Source organism: Ictalurus punctatus, chromosome 13 (genome assembly GCF_001660625.3).
Source record: "Ictalurus punctatus breed USDA103 chromosome 13, Coco_2.0, whole genome shotgun sequence".
Classification (NCBI taxonomy): Eukaryota; Metazoa; Chordata; class Actinopteri; order Siluriformes; family Ictaluridae; genus Ictalurus; species Ictalurus punctatus.
Window position 1 is genome coordinate 4,452,079 of NC_030428.2, and position 22,145 is coordinate 4,474,223.

At 37.9% G+C, this 22,145-nt stretch overlaps 1 protein-coding gene across 1 annotated transcript in view; it reads left to right on the forward strand.

The window, feature by feature from the left end:
* Positions 1–3,172: 3,172 nt before the first annotated feature.
* The window catches only part of arhgap27 (Rho GTPase activating protein 27), a 38,143-nt gene continuing 19,170 nt past the window's right edge, over positions 3,173–22,145 (forward strand). The window contains exons 1-2 of the mRNA XM_017483678.3: positions 3,173–3,428; positions 6,879–7,805. Coding sequence (XP_017339167.1) covers positions 6,912–7,805 — 894 coding nt within the window. The 5' untranslated portion in view covers positions 3,173–3,428; positions 6,879–6,911. The remainder of the gene's footprint in view (positions 3,429–6,878; positions 7,806–22,145) is intronic.

A 22,145-nucleotide genomic window follows, 5' to 3' on the forward strand; every position in this document is an offset into this window, starting at 1 on the left:
TAATAAAAAGCAGATTATAAACGTTGTATAACAAAGAAAAGCATATAATCATCGATACGGTGATGGTTTTCATTAGGAGATATTTAATTATTCAATCATTTACGGAAGGAGTGTCAGCACTTTGTAAAAGTCAGTTTCGTGAGAGGAGTTAGTTCCTGTTATCGCTTATCCTGCCTCTTTTTTTTTTGGTCTCTCGAAGTTAATGAAACAAAAAATGTGGCTCGTCATGTTACAGGGAAACCAGAAAGTGTGACCTTCCCTGTCCTGTAGACTTGAGTCTCATGGATGTTCCATAATGTTAAATGTAACTATGAACAGGTTAAATGTGTGATGTGTCATTCGCAAATATGTTAATGTAATCATTGGCAAATCACATGCGTGGAGTTAAGGCCGGGGCCAGAGTAGCCCGGCCACCTCAGCAGCAGTTGCGTTAATAGCCACTAATCTTTAATGTTTAATAATCACTAAATAACAAACAAATTATATTTTCTGAACAAAACCTTACAGCTAATGTAAACGTGTGAATAAACCATAAAAAATGGTTAGAGTTAGTCTGGATTTGGTGTCTGTCTCAAATATCTCACCACATCTCTGACGCATGCCCACATATCTCCAGGGCGTATAGCTCACGGAAGTGCTGGTGAACATTTAAAACATTTCATAGCAAAATCCACAGCCTAGGTTAAAGTTTAAGTAAACAGGATCCATGCAGGATAAACCATACAGTGGATTTTATCTCTGGAGCCATTTGAAAGCACTGGGTTACACAGAAAATTAGGACTGTTGAACATTTGTGTTAGCATATTATTGAGGCATGTCACACCATTACTCCTGACATCATTAACCATGTGTTTATTATAATGTCAAAGGGGTTACAACTCATATCAGTACCAACTGTCTAGTCACAGCCGTCTCTAAAGTTTTGCCTAGGCAAAATCCACAGCCTAGGCTTTATGAACAGTCTTATTTTTTATTATTATTATTATTATTATTATTATTATTATTGTTGTTGTTGTATGTAATTAGTTTGTCACAAGACTACTGGAATCTTTAGAATCTTCATTTTTAATTTCAGTCTTAATTACCTACGTATCTATAGTACACTGTAATTAAAAATAATAATTATATATATATATATATATATATATATATATATATATATATATATATATATATATATATATATATATATATAAATATATATTTTTTAAATACACCCCTTTCTGACATAGGACTTTTTTTTTAATCTGTCTCGTTTTGGCATTAAAATACAGTATAAAGACAATTCATTCAGCAAATTTGTCATGTAACCACCAGAGATGAACTCCAACTGGTAATAGCTATGCTATTATTATTATTTATTTTTTTTTAAAGGAACATCCCACATCTACAGAGGCTGGAAGACATCTACTTCTACATTATAATGAGGATGATGATGATGATGATTGTTTTATTTAATCCTGAAAGTTGGCGATGCGGCAGCTCCCTTCGATCATCATCTTCCTGCACCCTTGGCTATACTGACACGTAATAAACTCGAGTTATTCGTTTCAGTACTGTTTCTGTCATGGCTTTTTCACAACTACTCACTCCCACTGCTTCTTTTTTTCTGTGTTAACAGAAATTATAGCATTTTGGAAATATGTCATGTAAGTAATGTGTGGTGCAATGACCAAAGACTATTCTATTCTGTGTCCAGAAAATCCTCTTCATGTAACACGTTTTGATATTTACTAGGCTATGTGACGTCATCTGGCGACCTCTGTGGTGTTTTTGAGCATGCATTAGCTACTTCACCCTGAAAAGAGCTGGCAATACTGATCAGAACCGCATACTTTCTTATAACATTTAAAAATATATACGGTTTTTAAAAAACACAAGGTCTTACAGCAAACTGGGGACTCGGTCAGGAGGAGCTCGTGTTATTGACTTAAACATACTCACACCGCTAAGAGCCTCTTTTCATGCGTCATTGCTGCCTGGTGGTAGTTCTTAAGGAACAAGTCAAACCACTGCTCCTTCTCTACTTATCTGATCATTTTTGTGTGTTTCTGCTGAATCTTTGTCTCCTGATTGCATTTCTGATTTTGTGGGACGTAGGTTAAAATGCACCAAGTACAACATTGTGCCGTGCAACACTGAAATAAAGTTGCTGTGACGTTAGATATTCTCAGATATGCGGAAATTAAGGGACCGTCTCTAAAGTTACATACCACATTGTTATACACGTTCCTAACTTCAATAGCATTTGAAGGGAATGACTTACTGTCACATAACCAACTGTAAAGTGTTCATGTAGGTGTCAGGTATAACGCACAACTTTTAGATTTTTTGATATTTAACTAAAATAAACTATTAAAACAGTATGTAAATATTGTCATGTATTTTATTACTGCATGGGCTCACACACAAAATATACCATAATTTAAACCTCAATAGCATTTGAATGGAATGATGTACAATCATGAGGCCAACTGTATACACAAAATATACCATAATTTAAAGTGTTCAGTGTTCATCTAGGTTTCAGGTATAATGCACACCTCTTAGATTTTTGATATTTATTAAAATGACCTATTAAATCACATTTAAATTAGACATGTATTTCACTACAGAACGGGCCCATACATAAAATGTGCCATTATTTAAAGCTCAATAGCATTTGAAGGGAATGACTTACAGTCATATAACCAATTGTAAAGTGTTCATCTGGTTGGTTGTGTGACTGTACATCATTCCCATCAAATGCCATTGAGCTTTAAATAATGGTATATTTTGTGTACGGGCCCATTCTGCAGTGAAATACATGTCTAATTTAAATGTGATTTAATAGCTCATTTTAATAAATATAAAAAATCTAAGAGGTGTGCATCATACCTGACACCTAGATGAACCCTTTACAGTTGCTCGTTTGACTGTAAGTCATTCCCTTCAAATGCTATTGAGCTTTAAATGATGGTATATTTTGTGTATGAGCCCATGCAGTAATAAAATACGTGGCAATTTTTACATATTTACATAGATGAACATTTTACAGTTGGTTATATGACTGAACATCATTCCCTTCAAATGCTATTGAAGTTTGAAACGTGTTCAACAATATGGTATGTAACTTTAGAGACGGTCCCTTAATTTCCGCATATCTGAGAATATCGAACGTCCAACTTCACACCAACTTTATTCCAGGGCAGGCAAGGTGCTTAAACAAGCATCTCTGCGGTCACACTCAACACGCCCTCCAGGCACATTCATGCACACACACACGCGCACACACACACTCTCACACACTCATCTGGACACAGTTCGCTTCGTGCACTCACTTTAACTCAACTCTACTTTATTCAATTCCAATTTTGCAAGAAGTGAAGACATGCCACCTGTCACTGGGTTTTGTTTGTGTAAAGAAGCTTGTTGTCTGCTCACTATAGGTAAGACTTTACATTTAATTTACACTCTGTGTGTGTGTGTGTGTGTGTGTGTGTGTGTGTGTGTGTGTACTATGTGCTCTACAATCCTTTTAATCTTACTGTAGTAAATAAACATTCAATATCCTTGTACAACTCCTTGTAGAGCTGTTAATGTTTACCTCACCATAAAACCAACTCTTGAAATTGTACGCGGCTTGTCATATCAGATAATACTTTTACAAATTATTATACATTCTAATGCCAATGAAATGTTATTATAAATAGTAACAAAATTATAAGACCTTGACCTCTACCCTGTTTTCAAATTGTTTGGCGTATGTGACATGCCACACCTGGAAACACCTTTTTTGTGACGTCATCAGCTAGACAGACACTGTTGGGGATTAGTGACAGAAATTACCGAGGAAGTGTAATCCAGAACAGATGACATATTTAATGACACCGTACTTAGCTGTATAACATTCTAGAGCAACTACTTTGGGTCGAACTCTAACTCTTTATTTGGTTTCTTCTTATTCTGTGTCACATAATATTTTACAGGCTTATTAAACTTATAATCAAAGTTTTTTAAATAAAGAACATACTTTACACACTACTCATTTTATTAAAAAAAAATAAAAATAATAATTACCAGACATTAATTATTTCAAATTTCCAAATCACCCCTTTAAGTTTCAGCTTCTAATATAAGCTACCCGAGTTGTCCAAATAGTATTTTCAGACACCTACAATACCATGAATAGGAACTATGTGTTGTCATGGAAAATTCACTTTGCAGGCATTTTTGTTTTGCTGGTACAACAAACGGTATGGGAGCAATAATGTAGAAGCTTATAATACTGTTAGAACAGTCCTTTTATGGGAACCTGAGGTTGCTGTACATCATGCACACTGTTGTTACATGCAGACAGCTGTATGCTTTCCTGTTTTGTGGGTTGTGACTTCATTTCCCCTCTTTCAAGTGTAATTGCTTGCTTCCTGCAGTCTGTACTCCATCAGACTCCTAAATATTTCACTTAGTACTTTTGTACTAATAGGTAAAGTGTAAGTAGCAAGGCGTCTCAACCAACTAATTATAAAAAGGAATAGAATTAACAATACAAATGCATCTAATATGCACTAATATGCATACATATGGAGGCATTCATATATAGATTGCTGCCAGCAGTCTATTACACTTGTGTACAGTAGATGACATGAGTCATAAGTGTTTACCGTTTTAGATGCAGTTCTTCAATTTTGAAATAAAAATATGTATACAATTCCTAAATCTTGATTAGCGGTTTGTTCCCAGATATAAATGAAACCTAGTCCAGGGGCTCTAAAGGATTGCAGAATGAAAATGTTTATTCCTGATTAGAATCAGTTTGTGTCTGAAAACCAGCTTTTCATGTTTGAAGCTGATTCGGGTCTATTGTTAAGCCTTTGTGCATCACATAGCTGGCCTCACCCTTTTCTCACTGCACTTGAAATAGAACAAGCAGAAGTATGGTTTTTGTTCCTCTTGTCTGTCCACATTCCTCTTTTCTAAAAGGATGTGGGGTTCTGGAAAGGTTGATAAACATGGTGAAGAATTTGCGAGGCCCAAAACATATGGTAAATAATGTACTCTTGAAGTCATAATGAATCTGACACGTAAAAAAAGACATAACATTAAACCAAGTCAGATTGCATGTACAGTGAGGGAAAAAAGTATTTGATCCCCTGCTGATTTTGTACATTTGCCCACTGACAAAGAAATGATCAGTCTATAATTTTAATGGTAGTTGTATTTGAACAGTGAGACACAGAATAACAACAAAAAAAAACAGAAAAACGCATGTCAAAAATTTTATAAATTAATTTGCATTTTAATGAGGGAAATAAGTATTTGACCCCTCTGCAAAACATGACTTAGTACTTGGTTTAAAAACCCTTGTTGGCAATCACAGAGGTCAGACGTTTCTTGTAGTTGGCCACCAGGTTTGCACACATCTCAGGAGCGATTTTGTCCCACTCCTCTTTGCAGATCTTCTCCAAATCATTAAGGTTTCGAGGCTGACGTTTGGCAACTCGAACCTTCAGCTCTCTCCACAGATTTTCTATGGGATTAAGGTCTGGAGACTGGCTAGGCCACTCCAGGACCTTAATGTGCTTCTTCTTGAGCCACTCCTTTGTTGCCTTGGCCGTGTGTTTTGGGTCATTGTCATGCTGGAATACCCATCCACGACCCATTTTCAATGCCCTGTCTGAGGGAAGGAGGTTTTCACCCAAGATTTGACGGTACATGGCCCCGTCCATCGTCCCTTTGATGCGGTGAAGTTGTCCTGTCCCCTTAGCAGAAAAAAAACCCCAAAGCATAATGTTTCCACTTCCACGTTTGACGGTGGGGATGGTGTTCCAGGGGTCATAGGCAGCATTCCTCCTCCTCCAAACACGGCGAGTTGAGTTGATGCCAAAGAGCTCCATTTTGGTCTCATCTGATCTCAACACTTTCACCCAGTTGTCCTCTGAATCATTCAGATGTTCATTGGCAAACTTCAGACGGGCATGTATATGTGCTTTCTTGAGCAGCGGACCTTGCGCGCGCTGCAGGATTTCAGTCCTTCACGGCGTAGTGTGTTACCAATTGTTTTCTCGGTGACTATGGTCCCAGCTGCCTTGAGATCATTGACAAAATCCTCCCGTGTAGTTCTGGGCTGATTCCTCACTGTTCTCATGATCAATGCAACTCCACGAGGTGAGATCTTGCATGGAGCCCCAGGCCGAGGGAGATCGACAGTTCTTTTGTGCTTCTTCCATTTGCGAATAATCGCACCAACTGTTGTCCCCTTCTCACCAAGCTGCTTGGCAATGGTCTTGTAGCCCATTCCAGACTTGTGTAGGTCTACAATCCTGTCCCTGACATCCTTGGAGAGCTCTTTGCTCTTGGCCATGGTGGAGAGTTTGGAATCTGATTGATTGATTGCTTCTGTGGACAGGTGTCTTTTATACAGGTAACAAACTGATATTAGGAGCACTCCCTTTAAGAGTGTGCTCCTAATCTCAGCTCGTTACCTGTATAAAAGACACCTGGGAGCCAGAAATCTTTCTGATTGAGAGGGGGTCAAATACTTTTTTCCCTCATTAAAATGCAAATTAATTTATAAAATTTTTGACATGCGTTTTTTCTGGATTTTTTTTTTGTTATTCTGTCTCTCACTGTTCAAATACAACTACCATTAAAATTATAGACTGATCATTTCTTTGTCAGTGGGCATACGTACAAAATCAGCAGGGGATCAAATACTTTTTTCCCTCACTGTATACATGATCTAACTATATGGCTGTCTTTCAGAACTCAGTGTACTCAGGTTTCAGTCAAAGAGAAAGCATACACATAATGGATTTAGCTGAAGTTCATGATTTGTGCAATGGTGAATTAATAAAATGTCTTTTTGTCAAATCACAATTTGTCTTCTTGACTTCCAGTTCTAATGGTTATCCACTGTGAACCCTGACCCTATGAACACTGAGAGCTTGGAAACGATGTCACTACTGCAAGTGGTGCTGGTGAACTTTCAGTACGAATACACAACGCGTGAAGGCAGGCATGTATCCATCAAGCCCAATGAACGCTATGTTCTGTTGGCCAAGACCAATGACCACTGGTGGCATGTACGCAAAGACGAGGCAACCAAGCCTTTCTTTATCCCAGCCAAATATGTCACAGTGTTGCCCTCTAAAACTGAGACTACTCAACTTTCACGTGAGCAGGATGAGCAGGATACTCCAAAGCCATATTCTGATATAGTGCCCCCTGTGTATTTGGAAGCGACCATTAAAGACCAAAAATCCATCAGGAGAGCTAATGAAACGAACGAACACAGGACCTCCAAATTTGTCATTCCAAGTGATCAGTACAAAAACAAATTCTTGGAGAATGAGCCATGGGAGGTTAAATCAGAGCAGGGGCTTGATCCTCGCAACTTGTACAAGGATGCAACACAGATGGATAGTAGCCAAGATGGTTTAACAAATTCTTTTTCTCTCGTTAAAGGGGAAAGTGCATATGCTGTCTCCCAACCACATATCCCTAGTACTAACTCACAAAGAACAGCAACAGAGCCCAGTGAGTTTCAGTCAAATGAAAATCCTCATATTGACCTCAACGATGACATTCGAATGCTCATACGGGCTGGCTGGGACCCGAAAATATGGGACCTCAAGAAAAACTGTATATATGAGTCTATAGAGTCACTGAAAGATTCTGTGGTTCAGGACACTAAAGACAACGAGAGGAAAGTGGGGGTAGAATTGGCACTGGTGTCTCCAGTTTCTCCTACATCTATACCCTCTCCATCTCCACAGCAGAGTCCTGGTCCTCCCCCTGACATGCCATGTGAATTCACTGAGAAGGTACAGTCCATCTTTATTTATTCATCCCTATGAGGATTACACTTAAATGATAAAGAAAACAGTCTATCCATTGTGTTCTGTTCAGGGCATCCATTTGCTGAAACAATACTAAAATGATTTTTTTCCTAGAGTTTGACTCAAACATTTTATGCATCAGAACTATTTTACAAAGTACAATTTAAAGACAAATTAATTAGACCTGAGTCGCATAGTTTGTACTGCTAGTAATTTTGATGACGAGAAGGCATATATGGGAAATTTTCAAAATGACATTGCTTCAAATGGAGAAGGGATGGTCTGGGTTATGGGATCAAAAAATAATAAGCGTGAATCAAAAATTTTAAAATGCATTTACAATTACATTGCACAAAACTGAAACATGAATTCAAAGTCTTCTGAATCGCACACGAAATCATGTTTTCCTTGGTTATATTACTCTGTTTTTTGTGCTCTCTGACATTTTCTGCTTATGTTTTCTTCTTTTGAACACTTATTCTGGTTTTCTCTTCATGCTTGTTTCCACATTCTCCACTTGGTTTTCCAAATGTTGCAGTTCGAGTTACATGTAAATCATGGTGGGCTTTAGCGTCACCATTGGTCTGCTACAGCTCCTCCTCTAGCCAATCAATCGAAGAGGGGAGTTGATATCACTCCGCTGCGACTCATGGCTGTTGTGTTCATAGACATACATAGACACCGTATTGGCTGCTGGATCGTAGGTCAACGTCGCCGCCATATTGATCCGGGCAAGACTGCCCTATAAACAAATACAAGTACACGTGGGAGCTGCGCTTTTTTCTGGATAAAAATCACAATAACGTTTACATTTCTCAAACGATTTCAATGGTTTATGATCTATGTAGTATACAAAAAAAAGGTTCCGTCTCCAGTTACTTAGAATCTCGATAGTTACACTTTGAAATTTCTTCATTGGCATAAGGAATTGTGAAAACTCACACTTGCCAAGCATAGATTTGGCTTACTTTTCTTGGTTAAAAAATGCTGAGACGTCCTTAATGTAATATCATGTAAGGTACATGAAATGTGAAAAAAAGTTTTTTCATTGAGGAAATGGATTTTTCTGTCTTCAACCCCATCTTCTAGCTTTTCTTGTGCTCCAGGTCAGAATTCTGTTAGCAAAGATGGTTCATTTTTAAATATTGAAGAAAAAAAAAATCTAAATAGTGCATCTTTAAGTACTAATAATTGACCAAAATGGGGGGAAAAATCGCCAAATACAAATCAAATAGTGAGACACTGGCAGTCAGTCTGCTTTCTATGTTTTATTAGCAATAAAAGGATACAGATATACTCCAAAACAGACAATTAGGAAGATAAGTATAAGATAATCCTTTATGGATCCGGTAAAACATTTACAGTTACAGTGGTAAAAACATTTATGTGGTGATAATACTACTACTACTACTACTACTACTACTACTACTACTAATAATAATAATAATAATAATAATAATAATAATAAAACCACAATTTGATGACAAGCTATTACATCATTATAGCCTATGGATACACCTACTGTTTGGAGATGTGTGGTGAAACTGAAAACAGGTGGTTTAGCTCCATCTCTAATCCTGGCAGTCTGACCTGTCCTGTCAAAGTCCTCCAGCTTGAAGTGCTCACTGGACATCATGGGGGGCTCACCTGCAGATATACCTTCCCTTCTTACAGCTACTTTCCACTGCCTGAACTGTTAGCCAACCAACTACAGTAAGATTCACAATATGTCAGTCGCTCAGCCGAAACGAGGAGCTTGTCATAAAAGACAGTTTGCAGAAAAACGGCAGTGTAGATGAAAATCTCGATTATCAGCAATTTAGTTTATAATTTTTTTATATATATATTTTAAACTTTTGATTCACGCTTATTGTTTTTCGATACGTGACCATATTGTTTGCTATTCTGATAACTTTGCATTTACTTTTCAGATGTGTACAATGTATTTTTGCATGTTTTTAAAAATGTTTGATTCACGTTTATTTATTTATTTTTTTAAATCCGTGACCGCAATACTTTTGACGGAAAATTAATCCCATACTGGGAGTGTGGAAAAACACTCAGTACATTTACTGCTGAGTACTGAAAAAAACCTGAGTGTTAGTTATATGCATGGCCACTGTGAGGCGCTGTATGCAACAAAATTTGGGGTGCAGAAATGTGATGTCAGAAAATAACAGGTAATTTCACATGATCATATGCAATTATTAATTGTTAATTAATCTGCCAAGAGCAGTTTAGCAATTCCTAAAGTGACCCACAACCGTGTTATCAAAAGACAATGATACAGTATTGTATGTTTGTGTTAGTAAAGTACCCCTGCCAATGAACTAAAGGTAATCTGCTTGGAAGGTAAGTTATTTAAGAGTAATGTGTAAAATGTTTATTTGACTGACTTGTGGTCACAGCTTGTGCCTCTGAAGCACTGTAGATTTCATTTATAATACTGGACTCTTGAATTTCCACACAAGGATCTGAAGTGTGATAACGCTCATTGTGTAAAATTGCTGGGCAGAAAAAAATCAAGTATTGTTACTGCGATATGTTTTCATTCAGTTGATGTAATTCAACATGCCATTTTGCCTTGAGGACATTTAGCACTATTATACTTCCATAAGTAAGATGATATTTATTCATGTTTGTGATAATGTTGATCATAATCATAATACTTTCTGGCGTAATCAGTCCTAATATCTAATGTTGATCCTAATACTGCTTTCTGATCGTGTGCTAAGTAAAATTTATATCATATATTTATTATAACAGTTACAAAACTAAATGAGATCATTCACAATTAAAATAAGCTATTTAGATTTTTTATGTATCTATCCTTGATGCTTTTAATGCACATAGATTTTGCTGTGCACTGTGTATTCTTAGCATCAAACACATTCTTGCATTCATTCATAACATTCAGGAGCTGGCAATGTCCCCATTCTGCAAACATTATAGTTCACTCAATTACTACCAGTGATCAAATGCCCAGTTGACAAGCCTTAATCGCTATGGTGTGTTGTGCCAAGCAATCTGCATGTGAGTGAGATGCATGTCTTCTGCACTGCCTTGGTTGTGCTATTGTTATGCGGCACCCAAAGAAACAGGCTTTGAAGCCTATATGTTTTTATTTATGTTATTCATGGTAATATGTTTTGTTTTATATATGTTAATGTAATACCCTATATGTGCTGGTTAGATTTTCTTCCAACTGCAGCATAATCTAACCAGTACATATAAGGTATTAACATAACATATTATGTCATTGACTTTTGTGAAATGAACAGGGGTCGTCTTAAGGGTTTTGATAAATCACAGTATTCACACGATCTGATCAGGTGTGTCAAAGGTTCCCCTGGGCTGGGACCAGCCTACTCAGTAATTCCACTAGGGGGCATAATATATTAATAAATGCAGGGCTATAAACTCAGCTATTGGCAAAATGTGCTAATGATAAGTCATTTTTAATTAGCAAGGTAAATATTTTATATATTATCCAAATTAAGTTCATTTTCTAATTAAGTCCACTACACTAGAAAACTGTTGAAAAGTTCAAGGGGGTGAATATGTAGGCAAGGCAGTGTATGCTAAAAGCATAATTTGGAAAGTTTGTTATCTTCTTGTTAAGAAATTGCAGTGTTTATCTGTTTTGCAGGTAATATAGTAAGTTCAATCTGTCCATGCACAGAGATGTAACTTTTCAGATAAATTCTGATAAATTAACACATCTAAGACCCGTTGTTGGTTTACGAGGAGTTGAATTGTTGTTGTTTTTTGTCCAGCCCACTTGACATTGGTCTAAGTGTAATGGAATACCTTAAATGAATTTAACCCTGTGCTTCATGAGACATGGTGGTTTAGTGGTTAGCACGTTTACCTTGCACTTCTGGGGTTGGGGGTCTGAATCACACCTCCACCATGAGTACACAGAATTTTCTTTTGACATGTTCTCCACATGCTTCGGAGGTTTCCTCCAGGTACTCAGGTTTCCTCCCCCAGTCGAAAGACATGTGCTGTAAACTGATTGGCGTTTGCAAATTGTTCATAGTGTGTGAATGTGAGTGTGCGTTTGTGCCCTGTGATCGTTTGCCACCTCGGGTGTCCCCGCCTTGTGCCCCGAGTTCCCTGGGATAGGCTCCAGGCTCCCCACGACCCTGTGGAGGATAAGTGCTATGGATAATCTGATCATTACTGCTATCAGCCCAGGTTATCCTTCTATTGTAATTAGATTTCTTGCACAAAAATGACATCTGTGTTTGCATTGGGTTTATTGTTACTTTATTGTTGAATCTTTAACCTTCAATGTCTTTTCACATACTTTACGATGTAGTCAAATTAACAGTCAGGGTGAAATTCCTGGATGGTATTAAACACTCCACACAGTTCAGCATAGCTGCTTCTGTGCCATGGCACTGAAAGAGTTAAGTTCATGCCCTCCTAGTGCACAAACACTCCCTACGGAGCAGCTTCCCAAACAGACTACCTGTTTTCCATACACAACGTCGGCTTGCCCTGAGATCATCCGTCGTTTCATGAGGATTTAATAAGAAGGATTTTGCTTTAACCCTTTTTTTCAGAGGGAGGATAAAATCACCTGCTGCACGGTAGGCTGTGGCACTTTCTCTGCGCTCTCAGTAGGCTACTGTAGATGATGTAGTAAATCCAGGTGAAGCAGGAAACGCCTTTAAGTTTTCATTTGCTTCCCTTTTTCCAAGTCCTGAAACACCAGAGGTTTCATGTCAGCAAAATAAGTTCTCTTTTGCATTTAAATGACTTTTGAGTTGTTTGTGCTATGTTTCGCGGCTACACAGAGTCTTATGTAAAAAAAAAAAAAAAAAAAAGTAGTAGGTAGCCATGGCGACCGTGTGAGAATGCGACCGTCAGTGGTGCAGTTTTTTTCCCCTAATTATACAAATTGTATGGTGGTATGCAGTGTTCCCCCGCGGATGAGTATTTTGTGAAAATACTCTGTGTGTTTGCATATTAACTCACTTTAACTTCTTGGTGAGTCGACACTATTTTGTAATTTCATTTTCAGCTTTGACAGCAGCTGAATCCTCATAATTCCATGTGTGTGAATAAAGAGAAGTGAAAAAGCGACCGTGTGAAATCTCACTCCACCCTGAACTAAAGCTCTTTGGAAGAACTAAAGGCCCCATTTGGAAGTCTGCCACCGAAGTTCTGGTCTCCATGGCAATCAGATGTCCAAGTAGCAGGCTGTAGGGCAGTTTATGCTAATGTAGGCTCTTACTTCTCACTGCAGCACCGGAACCTGTGCTTGACTGTGTGGTGTGGTTGTGGCTGTCATGTGTGTTGTGTTTTAGAGGGCACTGGTTGGGACTCATCTGAATGCTGTTGACATTTCTGCATGGCATAATGTAGCTGCACAAAACATAGGTGACTTCTTTGTGTGTGAGACTTTGTGATTCACCGGGAAAGGGATCCATGTGATATGTATGAAAGCACCAGAGAGGCAGTTCATGGAACGATGTAAAGCCTATAGTATTTACCCCCTAAAAGCATTTGTTCCATTCTTTAGTTGACTATAGATATATCTTCTATTGTACTGTCATTTCTGTGTACTTTTGTAATAATGCAGCTTCTTTACAGCATATTCTGTACAGTGCCAATCATACATAAGAGACATGCATACTGTATGACTGATGTATTTTAAATACCACCATTAGGTATTTTACATTTTACATGATAAGTTAAGATGAACTGAATGTAGTGTTTCTGAATCTGTTAATAGGACTATATATACATTTTATTAAATAGAAGTCACTTGAACCAGGACTCAGACTTAACAGTGATACATACTGAAGCAACGAAACACAGTTGACCCTTGAGTTACTAATTATAAATGGGGAAACTTCACCTTTTACTGAACTTCTATTTAGAAATCAGATATATTCATGTGGAAAAGGGAATATGGGGGAAGGGCTCTGCCATAAGCACAACCCTTATGTTACCTCTCACCTTGTGAGTCAGAGGTCTTTGTGTAACTATAGTAAGTCTGACATTATGTTTTGTACAGAGGAATGGTGTGATTAGCAGAGTTGCAATAACACTGCTGACACGGTTACGAAACAGTCAAGAGGATTTTCTTTGCTTCAACACTTCAGCGTTTCAGAGAGTCAAGTTTGTTTGTAACATGAGTGCAATAGTAACGTAAGGGAACATGATTCTGACCATTATCTGCTTAGGTTCTACATCGAAAGTATGATAACATTTTTGGCCTTATAGAACATTTCCTATAAGATGGCTGCAGATTCTCATGAATTCCTGAAAATGTGTCCATAATAAATGCTTGTACAGTGCACATGTAAATTAAGACTACAGTAATTCATGTTGTGGTGTTCCAGGCGTTCAGAATCACCTACTATCTTGAATCTACTTAAGAACCTTAAACATTTTATGAAGCATGGTGTACCAAAGTGTTCATTTGTGAAAGGTTGAATCTGCTGCACAGAGCTATCTCTATGAAAGCACATCTGTAGCTTCTGCACTGTGGAGCGTTGCGAATGCAGCAGAACTGCTCTGACCAGTTGTGTGTGTTTGTGTGTGTGTGTGTGTGGGTGTGTGTGTGGGTGTGTGTGTGCGCGCGCATACAGGGGAGTTTTAGCTGCTGCTTACACCTTAAGGTAATTTATGCAAATATTAAGTATTTAAAATTGCACTCTCACTGTCAATGCCATGTTTAAAATGTTAGCCACAAATTCATTCAACAACAACACCTCTGAACATGTGCAGTTATTAACATAAGTGCAGTTTGTAGTTTTAACATTGCATTTAATCTTAAATAATTATCTAATTTAAAAGGTTCCCTAGACAATCTGGTGTGAAATATCACCTTACATTGTTTATCTGTTTTGTGGCCTGCAGTTTTGCTCCACCCTCCAGTTCAGCTCCTCAGCCTACTGCCGAACAGACATCAAAGCAACAGGCAACAATTTGTTTTGTATGTAAATGTCACAAGCAGCCTTGAAAACAAAGAGTGTTACTACAACACAGAAACGCGGACAGTATATCAAATCCAAAGGTTTAGGTGCTCTGATGAACCATATGGCTATGGTTGTCTGATTTTTCTCCTGATGTTCTATTCCCAGAATGTCTGTCCGAGCATGTGATTAGTTCAAAAAATGTGTGCTGTTGGAAAAATATGGTGGGTTCATTTCACCTCTGGTTTATTACAAACACAGGTGGAAAAAAAAATATACAAAAGTAACAACAATAGAGATAAATTTAATCAAAGTTGTAAGATTAGGTGAACTTCCAAGTTATAAGGGTTGGTAGTGTTTTATAGTTGCCCTTGTTCAAAGTGAGCCCTTGTTGTTTGCTTACTGTCTGACCTTTGTTTAGACTGGCTGGATTTATCACACTAAAAGTCCACCGTTTCTAATTTAAATACACAAGGGTCTTGTGGCCTTTAAAATGACTTAGAGATATCATTTGATGAGCTGTGTAAACATCACAAATCCTGTTAGGATCACATTTATCTCATGTATATAAACAAGTGGACTCATCTCACCATCCTGACCAAACATGAAACTCCACCGAGGATTGTAATAATCGTCACACTAAATAAGATGTACGTAAGACAATGTGCTCCCTTGGCTTTACCATTCATCAAGCCATAACCAAACCCTTTGTGACTTGTGTGTTGATGGTTAATGTAATGAGCTGCCAAGTCCGCACTATGAGCAATGATCATATAAACATTTAATTACTGTAGGTATTATTCATAATTTTTTTCAACCTAGTTCAATTTGTCGAGCCCAACGAGGGAAGAAAACATCTTAGAAGAGCTATGCTTATTTGCAGTGTGTCAGCTGACTGATTGCATCACCTAGGTGGATTGTCCGCATTTTTGGGTGACTCCTCATTTCTGTTGTAGGGGATTTCTCTGAGCCAACAACAGTAATACGTAGCAGAGATTAAACTGTTTGTTTCGATTTATGGTTTCCTGTTTAATCACATTATCCTATGTCTTTTAACATTTAGATTCTTCATCTTAAACTTAGTTATGGAAAATATGTTCAGATGGGTATAGTTTCGAATTAAGCCCGACATTGGGTTGAGTAGCTCTGTATGTCAGATGCGCTTAATGTAACATCCGTTTTTGGTTCCTGTGTGCTCAGTTCCTTATTTCGAATGGTACTTGGTGGGTTGGCTATGAACCATACTGTCTGTCCTGTGTAGTCGTGCCATTTAAAATGCGTTGTGATATCAGCCAGAGTACAAACATTTTACATACTCTTTTTCACATGAACAATACTGCAAGTCTATCCTGACATGTATTTCAGGAAATGTTCACTTAGGATGGGTATTAACCTGCTGTGTATTTCTGTTCTCCTTTGATATGTCAGATCATGACATTGAGGTATTTTGCTAGAAGTAACCTTATATCTCAGATATACAGGGACTATTTCCATCTCTTACCTGACAGTGTGGTTGATAATCAGACTCTCTTTACCAATGGCATTACCAACCATCACTGCATAACTGATGCTATAATGCTGCATGTTGCAGTGCAGTAGATCAGACCATCATTCCGTGAGTTAATCCAGATTCCAGGCCATGCTTGATGATATAACATTAGGGGGGGAGAGGGAAGTGTGGCCTCAATAGTGCTTCTGTGCAAGAAAGGGAGTCTGTGCATGTGTGCCTGCCTGGTCAGGCGCTGCTACATCGAAACAAGTAATTTGGTTAATTAAGCAGTTGTATGCTTTCTTGAGCTGTGCTCCACAATCTGTCTTTTATTCATTTATAGCAGCTATAAATTCTTTGTCATATACCATCATGTTGGTGGACAGATGAACCAGCATGAACATGTCAGTTTATTCTACTTTCTTTTACCTTGGAACCAATTTTTGTCTGTCATTTGCCTTCGACATGAATACATAAATAGTAAATCAAATAAATATACTGTTCCTTTTAAAATCATATGTTCTCCTGCATTTACAGTTGCAATCAAAAATATTCAACTCCCATTGCAAATCAGGTTTATTGTCAAAATGTACAGACTTTCAGCTGTTTGCGATGAACAAATCAAACAAAAGCAATTGAAATAGTTCAGCATGATGAATGCATCAATAGGATTCCCGAAATTCAACTGGAAAATGCAACTTATAATGATTTCTCCAGTCTCAAAATGATTCAACCCCCTGAATAGAATCCCTCACAACAGCACAAATATGCAGAACAGGTGTTGTCGCAAGCACACCTGATGCTAAACTAATCAAGGGCTTCATTAGTTGCACCAGGTGTGCTTGAGCTGGAACATGTGAAATACATGAACTAGCATAATAATGCCTAGACAGGTTTAGAGCTTCAGTCAAACTAGTCTGGCCATTCTTCTTTGACCTCTCACATCAACAAAGCACCTGTGTGTGTGTGTGCGTGTGCGCGCGCACACACATATATAATGATTGTGTATGTTCTCTAGATTATGTACTTTTGCTTCTAGTACGTTTTGTGCCACTGCCATTTTAAGACAAAATGCCTCTTGAGAGCTCTGACTTCATTAAGCAGATCTCCTGAGGTTAGACTGACTGTTTTAAAAATGAACTCATTACATACATTCGCATCTGGTTGAATAAATATGACTTGCTTAAGTAAACTAACTACCTACTGATTAAGATACTGATTTAAGTCCTCAATAATCTACATACTGAGCATTTTTAAAAATCGTGAATAGGCTTTGAAATCCTTGCGCTGCTGTAGGAAGCACATTTGTTTAAATGAATATGCAAGGGAGAGTGTTCAGTTGTCTGGTATCTGAAGCACTGGACTGTGTGGAAGTGAGGTCATATAGGTTTAGGCTGTCAAGCTGAAGATTTGAATAACAAACTACACATACACAAGGAAGCCTTTTTTAAAAAAAAAAAAAAAAAAAAAAAAAAAAAAAACTCCACCTGATTTTTACTGCACTCTGTGTAGTAAGCCACTGTGTCAGAAGGGATTATGCATGATTTCAAGGCAAAGGATCAATCACAAACATCTGACACACAGATGGTTCATCACAGAGTGGGAATAACAATACGTAGTGGGGACATCAACGTTCTCAAATTACAGGAGGAAAATGTAGACAGAAGGTCTAAAATTGTCTGCAGTGTGAATATACTCAAAGTATATGTATGAACAAAATAGGAGTTGTTTTAAAAGATTAGTAGTATGCACACTGCCCTTTTCGAGTGACAAGAATGCATAAGAGAGGCACACATTTATATCTACCTGATAACGGGTCTAGAATTAGATCACGTTCAGTAGTAAAATAACTAACCAAGGTTTCGGTCCCACACTGTGGCACTTGGCTACACATTGGTATCACCATCGCTCTGCCGGAAACCTACTGCCTTTCAGAGGAAGTGTGTGTGTGTGTGTGTGTGTGTGTGTGTGTGTGTGTGTGTGTGTGTGTGTGTGCGTTTTGTTTTTTTTTTTTGTTTTTTTGAATAGAAATACACATACATACACATGCTGTAAATATGCAGAACCACATCCACACAGACCTTCTCACCCTTACAGCTAATGGAAAGAAAGAGTTTAGCAACCCTCACCCTTTATCCTGTGTATTGTTCTTTCTTTGAGCATTTGTAAGCATGCACATAATCATACACATATTGGCTTGTAATCTTACTACAAAGCCATTACACACACAATATTAGCTATATTCTGTCCCATCTTAGTTTCCAGGCTAAGTTTCAAGTGGACTTGCTGCCAAGAGTTGTTAACAATTCCATGATAAACTATGATTGTTTGACTATTTATAACTATTTGTTCATAAACCAGTATTGTGTTAGTCTCTTTATATTCATTATATGCTTGTGGAATCAGCTAAAAAACGAATTTTTTAGCATGTCACAGACATTTTTGACAGTCAAGTGGATTTTACTCAAACGTCACTGAGATGTTCAGATGTTTTCCGGTAGTTGTTAAAAAGATCTCTATGACTTATGCACAGACTTGGGTCTGTGAGTGAATGCAACAGTAAACTGAATTTGCATCTCTGTAGACAAGCTCTCTTGACACTCTCTTCCGACACTTTCTTTAGCACTGCGAGGAAGAGAGTGTTTTTCATTATAATAATAATAATTGTATCATCCATTCAACCAGAGTTTGCCATAGTGTACCCATCTCTCTATTACTGTCTCTCACCCTCTGCTCTGTCTCTTTCTGTCTCACTCTCTCAGTATTTCCCCCTCCCCCACAAACACCGAGCAAGCACTTCTCTTTTCCTCTGTCTGCAAAACACTGAACGCACAGCTTTCAGAAGATGCTTGTGTTTTCATACGCGTGTTGATTTTATGGTTGCTCCAGATCGCCATGCCATAACAGTAGGTTAACTCCCATCATGAGCTTTGACTCTTGACAGTTTGGAGCTTCCAAAACAGTACCATGGTGGATTATTACTCCAAGGTTCGGCTCAACTGCCGTCCCAAGACTGCTTTGGCCATCTCTCTGCATCCCCAGGTAGGCTTGAATTTCCATACGACAACCAGATTGTTAGTTTGAGGTACAGTGTATGAGCTTTCTGCTTATGTTTCGGATCTGACCAGCTCTAGTATCAGTAAAACTTTAAATGCAAGTTGCTGTGATTAGAGGTGAGCTTGTCAGAGGTGATTATTGTGTTGTTTTTGAAAGCAGGAAGTTGTGAGAAAACGAAATCGAATGAAATTAGAAGTTTTTCTACTGTTAGTGGCTAGTCTGCTCTGCACTCTTCCTGTCAGAAACTTGGGTGCAGAAAACGCCTAGGTGTAACATGTCAAAGTGTGTGTTCACTTTGTGGTAAGAAGAAGTAAGATGCTCATGTTCTTGCTGTGTGTGTTATGACATATCAGATGCTATGAAAACACGTTCCAGCCAACAGTGAATGAAGGGCGTAGTAATCAAGGGCCACTGCTATTGTACTGTTTGGTCTACTTCATTCAAAGTATAAACTGATCAATAATGTGTGTGTGTGTGTGTGTGTGTGTGTGTGTGTGTGTGTGTGTGTGATGGGTGGCTTCAAACATTGAATGTCCTCATTTACCCTGGTTGCTTGACACAAAAATATAGTAGATCTCTTTGTGTCCCATCAGTCTTATTCTGTCTCCCATTCTTCATGTCTCTCTCTTGCTCCCTCCGTATCTCTGTGTCTTCCTCACTAACTCACTTATTCCTTCTCTACCTCTCATTCCCGTTAGCCTACTTATAAAGTGACATATGCAGGGTATATCCATGTCTCTGTTGGCTCAACGCATTCAGCTCATCTAATTTTATCCTCAAAAAGATGGCATGCATTCTGGGAATTGCATATCTCCCATAAGAGCTTGTTTTCTCTCGCTCTCTTTTTTTATGTCCCACCTCTTCTCTTTCTCAAAACCGTCTCTTGCACATGTTATGCTCTCAGATGAAAGTTGTAATGTTTTGGTTAGCATAATTCAAGTTCCAGGGGAAAGATGCATACAGTGGGCTAATAAGGAGAGACGGAGCACTTGACCACCCTAACAGTACACCTTAGCTCAAGTTGTGGAAAAAATGTTCGTGAACTATTTGGAATGGCTCCAGAAAATATTTCACAAACAACACACATTTTGCATTGCTGTATCATTATTGCGCAAATGATTTAAATGGACATGGTCACTGATGGACAGGTATGTGATCCTCGAAGTTAATGGCCTCTTGATAAAGGAGAACTTAGACATCCCCGTTCCTCAATAGTTGTGATATGGCTTGATCAAATAAGATTTTCATGAACCTTAGAAATCTTGTTAATGGTTAAAGGTAACAAATGGTACAGTCTGCAAACACTAGGCAAAAACAGGTATCTGGTATATGTAATATGTTGTCATAAAAAAAAGAGCGAGAAAGGGTTAGGGCTAATCAGAGTTTATCCTGGAGTAAGCGGCAACTGTACAAAAAACTCTCTAATTACTAAAGACCTGCTGTGTATTTTACACCAGTACTGTTATAATGTTTGTTTTGTGAAGAGATGAGACAGATAGTTGAATTTCTCTGTAAATATACACAGCCTGTTTGATGAAAACAAATCTTTAGACCTCAATCCTGATAGACAGGCCTTTATACATGAATTTACTTTAATCAGTCTGTACAGGATTTCTGAGGGTTTTTTTTTTTTTTGTGATTATCGCGGCCAAAAATGCGTAATTTTACAGCGGCCTTTTTCCAAATTTGCAATACTACTTGCAGGGTTTTTTTTTGTGGAAAGCTACTTGAATTTTGTGAAATTGCAATTGCACGAAATTGTCTTTCACAGTGATGTTTGTTAGTAAATGAGACCTTTTTTTTTCCATGTTCGACACACGTGAATCGAAGAGGGCTTTGTGTGAATGCGTGTTGTTTTAACATGACGTTATGCATCTGGGCCCAAACCTGTGGAAAGTCTGCGGTAATTTTGAAAAATTGCAAGCTCTTCTGAATTTTGTGGAGTTTGCTTGATTGTGAATTTCTGCCATCACAAAAACGAAAGAAAACAAAAGACCTACTAACTAGCATTAATTAACAGCTATAGAAAGTATAGCATAAAGTTAATGCCATTAATAACATTTCCACATGAATAGCTTATTTCTTATCATGAATCTTATAAATAAAAGGGTCTACATGGTTTTCCTATCAGTGCATTTAACTGGTTAAACCATTTGTTCAGTAATCGAATAGCAATATAAAATGCGGTGTTATAGTTTGGAGCCATTCTTTCAGAAATCCATAGAATTTCAAAGAGCTCACAACAATCTTAATTGCACAGCTGAAGCTGTTCTTTCTTTCTTCCTTCCTTTCTTTCTTTCTTTCTTTCTTTCTTTCTTTCTTTCTTTCTTTCGTTCTTTCGTTCTGTCTCTGTTTGTCTGTCTTTCTTTCTCTCTCTCTCTCTCTCTCTCTCTCTCAGAAATACCTCATCAAAAGAGGTGTGGCCTCGCAGAAATCTCTCTTAGGGATACAGGTGAGCTGAGGACTATATCAGTCTAAGGAGCTAAACATTGGATTTAAGCCATCGCTGATGACTAATCCCCATTGTCTTGCTTGTCTTACACGTATATTTAGTGATATTCAGTAAGGTGTATATTTCAGAGATGTTCATTTTTCAGCGAATGCTGCTCTCAGACTGTCTCAAAATACCAACTTAAGTGCTTCGGATGGTGTCGGGCAATGTGTGATACTGATTTGATACTGAGTTATGGGAAACAGGCATTATGGCACCATGCTATTAAGACAAGCTGTGAGATGCACTATGAGCACTACACGTATGCGTTTTGGTCTTTTTTTGAATATTTGACAGAAATAGGTGTGGTGTTGGGGTAGCAATTTTTATATAAGCTACTGAGTTTTCTCACT